Source organism: Thamnophis sirtalis, unplaced genomic scaffold (assembly GCF_051295495.1).
Source record: "Thamnophis sirtalis isolate CommonGarterSnake01/CBP01778 unplaced genomic scaffold, rThaSir2_p1.2 scaffold_2, whole genome shotgun sequence".
Lineage (NCBI taxonomy): Eukaryota > Metazoa > Chordata > Lepidosauria > Squamata > Natricidae > Thamnophis > Thamnophis sirtalis.
The window spans coordinates 48,703,779-48,715,048 of record NW_028261382.1 but is presented as its reverse complement, the minus strand read 5'-3'; the positions used below and the strand labels follow the sequence as shown (position 1 = coordinate 48,715,048).

At 45.2% G+C, this 11,270-nt stretch overlaps 1 protein-coding gene across 1 annotated transcript; it reads left to right on the top strand.

Annotated features, from left to right (window-relative positions):
- The first annotated feature begins 7,374 nt into the window (after positions 1–7,374).
- LOC148048773 (uncharacterized) lies at positions 7,375–10,416 on the top strand. The gene is made up of 2 exons (XM_087703458.1): positions 7,375–8,715; positions 10,372–10,416. The coding sequence occupies exons 1-2, from the start codon at positions 7,375–7,377 to the stop codon at positions 10,408–10,410; spliced, it is 1,380 nt and encodes a 459-aa protein (XP_087559584.1). The 3' UTR covers positions 10,411–10,416.
- The last annotated feature ends 854 nt before the right edge of the window (positions 10,417–11,270 follow it).

Below are 11,270 nucleotides of genomic sequence, written 5' to 3'. Positions count from 1 at the left end.
TGTTTGTCTCTTCAAGCCACGAATAACCTTATGCAAGTAACCTTTTGCTTACAAACATTCGTTTCTGACTGTTGAGACTCTAGAAAGATTGCAGAGAAGAGCATCCAGGATGATGAGGGGACTGGAGGCTCAAACAGACGATGGACGGTTGCAGGAACTGGGCCTGGCTAGTCTAGGGAGGAGAAGGACCAGGGGAGACAGGAGAGCGTCTTCCAATATTTGAGGGGCTGCCCCAGAGATGAGGAAGGGGGTCAAGCTGTTCTCCAAAGCCCCCGAAGGCCAGAGAAGGAAGAATGGATGGAAACTGACCAAGGAGAGATTCAACCTGGAAATAAGGAATTTCCTGACAATGAGAACAATCAACCCATGGAACAAAAGTTGCCTTCGGAAGTTGTGGGAGCTTCATACCTGGAAGCTTTGAAGAAGAGACTGGACTGCCATCTGTCAGGAATGGTGTAGGGTCTCCTGCTTGGGCGTGAGGGGGGTTGGACTAGATGACCTACAAGGTCCCATCCAACTCTGTTAATCTGTTCAAAGTTACAACAGCACTGAAAACAGGAACTTAGACTAGCTTTCTTACAACCGCCATAGCATCCCCTTGGTCGTGTGATTCAAGTTCAGATGCTTTGGGCAACTGACTCATATTTATGATGGCTGTAGTGTCCCGGGGTTGTGTGATCCTCTGTTGCGACTGTCAGGCCTGCAGTTGTATTCCTTTTAGGATCTTTGGCCTGCCACATACTCTTTTATTTCACTGCTGTTTCATTGGTGTAGTTGGGAGGGGGGAACAGAAAGGAGTAGAATTGTGGAATGTGTTGTCATTCTTTCCTAGAAGCCCAAGGTCATCTTTTGTCTCTGCACCTCTGCACCTGACTGGAGCCAGCTGGGTGGAGATGCCAGCGTGGGCGAAGAAGATTGGACCATGTGGTGGATTTATGGGTGTGGGGATAAGATCATGAACTTTCAACTGGGTGGAATCCCAGGAACCTTTTAGATTTGGGATTTTCCACAGATGTGCCAACATGTCTGTCTTATTAAATTGGAGTTTTAAGGATAGCTGTGTCTTGAACTCTGATTTAATTCTGCATGATATTTGGAATGCTGACAGCGACCTTCTGACAAGCAAAGTCAATGGAGAAGCCAGGTTTCACTTAACGACTGTCATTCACTTAACTGCAGGGATTCGTAAAAGAAAAAGAAAACCTGCCAAGAAAAGTTGTAAAACGAGGCAAAAATTCACTTAACCACTTGACTTGTTTAGCAGCAGAAATGTTGGGCTCGATTGTGATCATAAATCAAAGTCTATCTGTGTTTTAAAAAAGGCCTGTTTTTTTCCAACTAGGCTCAGCCTAGAGTTTGTTCCTTGGGCCACCAGTTTTGGGGTCCTCTGGCAGCCTGCGGAGCTCATAGCAGAGTCGGACAGCGAGGAGGTTGGGGAGCAACATGGGCCAGTCCTGGAGTCTGGGAAAGGCTTGGATGAGGATTCTGCGTCGGAGGCAGAGAGGGGGCCAGGGCCATCTGGGAGTTATCTGCTGCCTCCGGAGCCTCCAGAGTTGGATACCAGCAAGGCAGAGGAACAGGGGGAGCCTGTTCCCAGTGCGTGCATGCACAGAGCTGCCAGAAGGCAAGAACAGTTAAAACAGAAGGGAGTAAGGTTTGGAGGAGATTGGCCCTTCCCATAGGACATAAAGGTGGAACAAAGGCATGTGAGCTTTTGCAGGAAGCAACTTGGTTCATGCTGATCAGTTTTTCTTCTGACGCTATGTTTTGACTCTGTGCTCTCTCTGGCCTTGCCAAGCTACCGTATTGTTCAGAGTATGAGACACACCGGAGTATAAGATGCAGCAAGGTTTTGAAGAGGAAATTTTTTTAAAAAAAGTTTTTGTACTCTATAAATCTCTCCAAAACAGCCCATATTTTTGCGAAAAAGGGTCTGTTACACCCCCCTTCCCAAAAAAGGGCATGAATAGCCCTTAGGAGGCTTGTAGAGTGCTCCTGGGGAGTGGGGTGGTGGTTAAAAAATGGCCTGTTTTTTGTCAAAGAAGGAATGGATAGCCTTTAGGAAGCTTATAAAATGCTGCGGGGGGTGGGGGAAAACAGGCCGTTTTCCCCTCAATTCTGCCCTCTGCAGCCCCCAGGAACACTCTGAAAGCCTTCTAAAAGCTTTGCATGGCCATTTTGGTGAAGGGGCGGAGTTTCAGGATTCAGTGTATAAGAAGCACCCAGATTTTCAGCCTCTTGAGGGAAGAAGGTGTGTCTTATACTCTGAAAAATACGTTAATTGCTAATTAAAGTCTTTGGCAGTGTTTCAGGGGAGATAAAGGTGGGTGCTTATCAGCCATATCCGGAAAGACTTTGGCAGCCTTCTGTAGGACTCTTTACAAACTACTTGTGACTCATTCAGGGCTGCGAATGAATATAATTCACAGCCTTTGAAATAAAAAGAGGGGTTTGCAACCTAATTGTATCAGGAAGCCTAGGTCACAACAAACATAACTGTCATAAAGATGACCCAGTTGCCCAGCGTCTGAATTTTGATCATGGAGAGGCCGCAAGGGTCGTAAGTGTGAAAAATGGCCATAAGTCAGTGTATAAATCTGGCAAACAGTTCCTGGATAAGGTTTCCCACCCACTTAAGTCCCACAATGTCAGTGACCAGGCTGTTGATCTTGGGGCAGGGGTCACCCCTTGGAAGGGGGTCTTCCATGTTTCCGAACTGAAGTTCTCTTGGCCGATCAGGGCTCGGGGGGAAAAGAGGGGTAGAGGGGCCTGAGACCCTTGGCGAAGGCCCAGCTGACTTTACGGAAGACTGCACCAAATTTGCTTTCATACGTCGGGAAGTGTGATCTAATCCCGGGATTGATTTTTCCCTCCCGTGCGGCACAATGGGTCAATATACAATTTTGTATTGTTAAACAGTTTGCTTTGAAACACACATGCAAAAGCGCTCCCAGGGATATGCGTTTATGTAACTGTCCAGATGTGGCTTGCACACACACCCACAACCCGCTTGTACACATTTTGCTTGTGAATCGCAAGCGAAGACTTCAACGCTGGAGGGGTTTTTTTTAGACGGGACTGAACAATCACTCGCCTGACATGGTGTTGGATTTCTTGCTTGAGCAGGGGGCTGGGCTAGGAGACCTCCAGAGAACAAATTAACAGAGTTGGAAGGGACCTTGTAGGTCATCTAGTCCAACCCCCTGTTCAAGCAGGAGACCCTACTCCATTTCTGACAGAGGGCAGTCGGGTTTCTTGAAAGCTTCCAGTGATGAAGCTCCCACAACTTCTGAAGGCAACTTCTGTTCCATGGACTAGCCAGGCCCAGTTCCTGCAACTGTTCGTCGTATGTTTTAGCCTCCAGTCCCCTCATCATCCTGGTTGCTCTTCTCTGCATTTTTTTCTAGACTCTCAACATCTTTTTTATAGTCAAGACCAAAACTGGGTGCAGTGTTCTATAGCAATAGCAGTTAAACTTATATACCTCTTCATAGGGCTTTCAGCCCTCTCTAAGCGGTTTACAGAGTCAGCATATCGCCCCCAACAACAATCCTGGTCCTCATTTTACCCACCTCGGAAGGATGGAAGGCTGAGTCAACCCTGAGCCGGTGAGATTTGAACAGCCGAACTGCAGAACTGCAGTCAGCTGAAGTAGCCTGCAGTGTTGCATTTAACCACTGCGCCACCTCGGTTCTAGATGTAGCCTTACTTTATAGACCTCCAAGTCCCCTTCCAGCTCCATTCTGATTAAAATTTGAATAGCAAAGAGGATGGACGGATGGATGAGAGTAAGATGACAAAGCGATTTTAGTAGTGATTTTCAACTTGAACCATTTAAAGATGTGTGGACTTCAACTCCCAGAATTCCCCAGCCAGCATGGAGAATGTTTGGAGCAGAGGGAACTCTGGGAATTGAAGTCCACACACATGCGGCCAATGTTAGGCAATCTTGTTTTATCTAATCTCTCATCTTTGTTATCGAATCTCGGGGTGGAATTTGCTCAGTTTTATGATCCAAGCCACAGGCCATGTTCCTCTTCTACCGTTGTTAAATCATTAAAGCATCTTCTTGACGCAATTTATTGGTCTGATTGCTCAGCTCAGCAGAGTTTGAAGAAAATGTGAATTCAGTCTGCTTAACCTGGATTGCTAAACCCTGGTTTATGAACTAAGCGACAATGGCCTCGGGTTATACCACCCACCCAAGGATAAGCCAGAGTTTACCAATGTCTGTGGAGATCCTCAATCATCCAGTCATGGTTGTCCCAAAGGTGCTTTTCAAAAGGCAATTGGACTTCCTTGTTCTTTTGTCCTTGAAAATATTTAACCCAAAGGTGCCTTTTTTTCCAGAGGCAACTGGACTTTCTGGGTTTTTTTTCTTTGAAGACATTTTGCTTCTCATCCAAAAAGCTTCTTCAGTTCTTCAGATGGTGGCGATTAGAAGGATTGAGACTCCTTGCAGACAGCTGGTCATTTGCGTCCTTTTAGACAGTCGTTGAGGCCACTTGGGTGTTGATTTGTGTCTTCTGTAAAAGAGGTTTCCCTTCTCATCCAAGAAGCTTCTTCAGCTCCGACTGGATGGTGGGGAAGAGAAGGATTTATATTCCTTGCGGACAGCTGGTCATTTGCATCCTTTGAGAGGGTCGTTGAGGCCACTTGGAGGTTTATTTGTGTCTTCTTTAAATACGTTTCGCTTCTCATCCAAGAAGCTTGAATGCAAGATAGAAATGTATAGAAGGGAAAACACTAACTGCAAAGAAACCAATTCAGAACTGCTGTATGGTATACGATGGAACTTATTGTTCCTATGTTGTTTTTAAGTTATGTGTTTGTTTCTGTTGATGTGCTTATGTGTATAAAATAAAATAAAAACCAAGAAGCTTCTTCAGCTCCGACTTGGGTGGTGGGGAAGGGAAGGATTTATATTCCTTGCAGACAGCTGGTCATTTGCATCCTTTTAGAGGGTCATTGAGGCCACTGGAGATTTATTTGTGTCTTCTTTAAAGACATTTCGCTTCTCATCCAAGTAGCTTCTTCAGCTCTGACTGGATGGTGAGGAAGGGAAGGATTGATCCTCCTTGCAGACAGTTGGTCATTTGCATCCTATGAGAGAGTCATTGAGGCCACTTGGAGGTTTATTTGTGTCTTTTTAAAATATGTTTCGCTTCTCATCCAAGCAACTTCTTCACTTCTGACCGAGTGGTGGGGAAGGGAAGGGTTTATATTCCTTGTGGACAGCTGGTCATTTGCATCCTTTTAGAGGGTCATTGAGGCCACTTGGAGGTTTGTCTGTATCCTCAAGGTCATCTGAGTGGTGCAAATGGGGTGTAGAAGGATCCGTTTATCTGAGGATACACATAAACCCCCAAGTGGTCTCAATGACCCTCTAAAAGGATGCAAATGGCCAGCTGTCTGCAAGGGCTATAAATCCTTCCGTTTCCCACCATCCGGTCAGAGTTGAAGAAGCTTCTTGGATGAGAAGTGAAATGTCTTGAGAAAAAAAAACCAGAAAGTCCAGTTGCGTCTTGAAAAAAAAGGCTGGATGACTGAGAATCTCCACAGACATTTAAAATCTTTACTTGCCTTTTGAAAAATGCAGCTTTGGGACACGGTTTGCAAAGTACAAGGCCTGGGACATCTCAATCAAAAGGTAACCCGCGATTATAGTCGCAAGCCCCAAGCTGTAAAAATGTGTGGATTTCAACACACGCTGGCTGGGGAATTCTGGGAGTTGAAGTCCACCCCCCTTAAAAGTGCCCACGGTCGACAGGTATTGCTCTAAAGCAGGGGGGGCAACTACAGCCGGCCCCCTTGCGACCTCTGAACTTCAATTCCCAGAATTCCCCAGCCAGCTGTTTTGTTTATTAGATTTATTGTTGTTTGTTTTTCAAGCATTAGCCATCCAGATCTCTAAATTGTATAAATATGTTCCTAGAATCCAAGCGGGTGGCACAGTTCGCACAATTTCCTGGGACCAGATGCTTTTTGCCCCAGCTAAAGCTCTGTAAAACACCCTTCTAGGTCACCACGGAGAACTCAGAATAGCATAGGATAGGACAGAATAGAATAGAATAGAATAATAAATAGAAAGAATAGAATAAAATAGAATAGAATAGAAATAGAATAGAATAATAACTAGAAAGAATAGAATAGGTCAGGACAGAACAGAACAGAATAGAATAATAACTAGAAATAATAGAATAGGACAGGACAGAATAGAATAGAATAATAACTAGAAAGAATAGAATAGAATAATAAATAGAAAGAATAGAATAGGATAGGACAGAATAGAATAGAATAATAAATAGAAAGAATAGAATAAAATAGAACAGAATAGAAATAGAATAGAATAATAACTAGAAAGAATAGAATAGGACAGGACAGAATAGAATAGAAATAGGATAGAATAATAAATAGAAAGATTAGAACAGCAGAACAGAATAGAAATAGGATAGAATAGAATAGAATAAAATGATAAATAGAATAAAACAGAATAGAATAGAAATAGAATAGGATAGGATAGAATAATAAATAGAAAAAATAGAATAGGACAGAACAGAATAGAAATAGGATAGAATAGAACAGAATAATAAATAGAAAGAATAGAGCAGAATAGAATAGAAATAGGATAGAATAGAATAGAATAATAAATAGAATAAAATGAATAGAATAGAAAGAATAGAATAATAGGGTTAGAATAGAATAGGATTCTGAATAGAATAGGAATAGAATAAATAGAATAGAAAGAATAATAGAATAAGAATAGAATAATAGAACAGAATTAGAATAGGATTCTGAATAGAATAACAGAATAAGAATAATGGAATAGAATTAGAATAGGATAGAAAATAGAATACAATAATAGAATAAGAATGGAACAATAGAGAATAGAATAGGATTCTGAATAGAATAGGAATAGAATAGAATCGAATAAAATAACAGTTGGGACCTTGGAGGTCGTCCAGTCCAACCCCCTGCTTAGACAGGAAACTCTACACACCACTTCAGACAAATGGTTGCCCAGCCTCTTCTTAAAAACTTCCAGTGTTGGAGACTTCACAACTTCTGGAGGCAAGTTGTTCCACTGATTAATTGATCTGTCAGGAAATTCCTCCTTAGTTCTAGGTTGCTTCTCTCCTTCCTGAGTTTCCACCCGTCGCTTCTTGTCCTGCCCTCAATGGCAACAGAGGAATCTGCTTATGAAACCTGGTTTTAGAGGCGCAACACATGCTCCGGTCAACCTCTATTAGTTCAATCAAACGTCCAAGGCTGATTGTATTGACATGTCCCATTTCTGCTCCACTAAACCGCCTGGCCCCGGCTAAATAAACAGGGAAGACGTGGTCAGGAGCAGAGAGGCATCCGTTGCTCAAGATGAGTGCCTCAACCATCCAGCCAAAGCTGGAGAAGAAAGAGCAGGTGGCGGCATTCGACCCAACCCACTGGTCAGAGGAGAATGGTGGCAGCGGCGTTCCGGCTGGGAAGCTCCAGGTTCTTGAGAAGTTCTTTACGCCGGTGCAGCAGCCCGAGCGACGGAAGGAGAGGGTGTATTTGCCCCTGCAAATGGAGAGCCTGGATGACCGCTTCTCCGTCCACTCCTCCAGCTCGTCCACATCCACCTCGTCAGCCATGTGGTCTCTAGAAGCCCGGCTTGAAAAGGAGGCACTGCGCATGGTGCCTTCTCAGTATCGTTCTTCTCCAACTGGACCTGGTAGGGAGGTCGCCGTGGAGGGCGCATCCTCCCACCCCGCCCGGGAGAACAGGAGGCTGGGTGGGTCCTTCACCCCGTTTGTCAGAGGTGTGGGGACGGGCGATTCACCTCAGGGCCACCCGGGGCTCCAGCCGCAGGTGGGACAAGCTGAAGTCCTGGAGCAGAACTTCTACAAGACCACGCATGGTCCAGCCTTCGGGGAAGAGGTTGAGATTCCAGCTGTGCAGCAGCCCTCCAAGACCGTCCGGCATCCTCTCAGCCAGGTTGTCTTGGGAAATGGGTTGGTGGAAGAGGATGGCCGCTTGTGGAAGACCAGATCCAGCGAGGCCATCACCGAACGGCCAACGGGAACAAAGCCTCTGATGGCTCCGAAGCCCAGGAGATGCCAGCAGGAGCAGCAGGAGAAGCCCTCCTCTCCAAAAAGCTTGGATCTGAACCTCCCCAAGAAGTCCCTCATCCTAGGAGAAAACAGACGGATAGAAGACAAGCTGCGCTTTTCGGAGTTCCTCAATGAAGTCACCCAACAAATCATGAGCCCTTCAAATCTTATGTCCCTGGGTTGGAAGTCCCGAGGGTCTTCTCCAACCAACAGAGCGCCCAGCAGCAAGTCTATGTCGTCGGAGTGCCTGCTGGAGAAAAACGAAGGGAAAATGTCCTTGTCCAAGAGGAAAAGAGTCGGGCCGTTCGAAGCCAAGGGAGATGCCACCTCCATCTGCCCCAACCAGCCCCAGGGAAATGCCCAACCTGTCAGGATTCCAGATGAGACCAGCAGCAGCTCTGAGTCGGGTCTCTTTGCTCCTTTCCTGGCCAAACTGCCCGAGCTGTTGGAAGAACCTTGTGGAGCGAGGAAGGATGGTGAAGGAGCATCGGAGCATGTTCTGAAGCTCACGGCTCAAGAACGGCCCTTCAAGAAAGCAGAGGAGATGGTGTCCCGAGGAGCAGAGAAGTCGGATGGTAAAGAATGGTCAAGGACCGTGGCTGGGAAGAGTCAGATGCTGCATAAGGTACCCGGCTTTTTCTCAAAACAAAGAGACTCTCTGGCCACCTGGCCCAGGTCCTCCACATCCTGAAGAAGGAGAAGACGACCTGTGGTTTGTCTTTGTGGGAGGGACTCCAGTCTCTCCATCATTAACGTAGTGATCAGGATGGTGAATTTGACCCTCCTTCAAAATTGTGTTTCAGGGATTCAATCACTTGTCTAATTCGGTGTTTCTCAACCTTGACAACTCTATGATGTATGGACCTCAATTCCCAGAATTCCCCAGCTGGCATGGAGCAGGCTGGGGAATTCTGGGAGTTGTAATCTATGTGTTAAAGCCTGCTGGCTGGGGAATTCTGGGAGTTGTAGTCCACATGTGTTAAAGCCTGGTAGTTGGGGAATTCTGGGAATTGTAGTCCACATGTCTTCCTTCTTTCCTTCCTTCCTTCCTTCCTTCCTTCCTTCCTTCCTTCCTTCCTTCCTTCCTGTCTTTCCTTCCTTCCTGTCTTTCTTTCTTCTTTTCCTTCCTTCCTTCCTTCCTTCCTTCCTTCCTTCCTGTCTTTCTTTCTTTGCCTTCCTTCCTTCCTGTCCTTCCTTCCTGTCTTTCTTTCTTTGCCTTCCTTTCTTCCTTCCTTCCTTCCTTCCTTCCTTCCTTCCTTCCTTCCTTCCTGTCTTTCTTTCTTTTTCTTTCTTTCTTTGCCTTCCTTCCTTCCTGTCTTTCTTTCTTTTCCTTCCTTCCTTCCTGTCTTTCTTTCTTTCTTTTCCTTCCTTCCTTCCTTTTCCTTCCTTCCTGTCTTCCTTCCTGTCTTTCTTTCTTTTCCTTCCTTCCTTCCTGTTTTCCTGTCTTTCTTTCTTTCTTTCTTTTCCTTCCTTCCTTCCTTCCTGTCTTTATTTTCCTTCCTTCCTTCCTTCCTTCCTTCCTTCCTTCCTTCCTTCCTTCCTTCCTTCCTTCCTTCTTCTCCCTCCCTCAATCCCTTCCTCCCTTTCTCTCTCCCTCCCTCCCCCCTTCTCTTTTTATCCTTTTATTTGAATAGTTCTTCATTTTGATTTCTGTTTTGGGATACTCTGATCCTTGTTTTCCTTTTTGAAATTTAGCAACAGGAGGGGGAAAAACCAGGAGAAAAATATGGATGTACCTGGGCTCAAAAATCCCATTTTACTTTAACCCAGCTCTTGGCTTACTGTGCCTTGACCATCATAATAACATTATGATTGGAGGGAATGTCTAGTCATCTTAAAGAATAAGTGGGGTGTAAGAATAATTAACGGACGAAAAGCTACTAGAGCTAAACACACTTTTGTGGCTCTCTTGCAAAGAGATGAAAATCCACATTAAAGATGTACAACAACCCCCATTTTCAACTTGGTGCCTAGTGGACATGTCGGATTTCAGTTCCTATAGTTCCCAGCAGGTATGGCTTTTCTGTCATCGTTATTACCACTCAAGAAACCAAGAAACCAAATTGACAAACCAAATTGCAGGAAAGAAGATCCTATCCAGAATGCCCTAGTTTTGGAATCAGCCATAAAGATCGGCTGGCAGTGGAAATCATTTTAGATCCAGTCTCCTTTGAGATCCGTTTCTAATTTATCCGAGTCTTAAGGTCTGATCCTTTGCCTTTTTTTTGAAGGAGGTGAAGAGTGAAAATTGAAATATATATTTATCCTTTTGCTCTTTTAGGAACTTCTGGTCGAAGTGAACCCAAAACCATCCAGGTGAGTAAGGCCTGTATCCTTGTAGGCACACTGACATAAAATTTCCTGCTCAAGCAGGGGGTTGGACTAGAGGACCTCCAAAGTCCCCACCCACTCTTTTATTCTGGTATTCTACACCTCCTTTAGAAACGGCTCTTCTAAGTAGAGGTGGGCAGTTAAAAAATATGAATTAAATTAAATTAAATTAAATTATTAAATTAAATTGTGAATTAGTGTTTGGTTACTCAGTTGGGGGTACTTGTTTCTGAGCTGCCTTCCGGTGCCTCAATTTGAACCATAGTGTATATTTTGCATTTTTATTTCTAGATTATGTTGGTTTAATGAGCAGTGCGGTGGCCTACAGGTGTTGCTCTTGCCTCACAATCAGGAGGTTGTCAGTTCGATCCTAGGTAGAGGCAGATTTTTATCTCTCTGGGCACAATGTGAAACTATCTGTGCTGAACAAAACTCCACATTGGCAACAGGAAAAGCATCCGGCCAGTAAACACTTAACTCCATTCAGTTGCCCAGACTCCACCCCAATCCAAGAGATTACTGGGTCATTAAAAGACAAAAAAACATATATGTTGTTTTAATGTTGATTTACAACCGATCAATTAATGACCATTCAAAGTTACAGCAGGCCTTCCTCATAGCTACATGTTAGGGCCCAGCAGGAGCCGTTGGAGCTGCCACCAGACTCCGACAGCGAGGGGCCCTATGAGTTGGCTCTGGAGGATGTGGGGGACCCTGGACAGGGTTCCGACTCCGAGTAGGGCACAGAGAGGCTCCACCAGGAGGTGCCTGAGCCTTGGGCCAGTGGGGAGGAGACAAGGGAGAGTGAGCCGGAGGCCAGCAGTGAGTTCCTGGATGCCCGGCACCGGA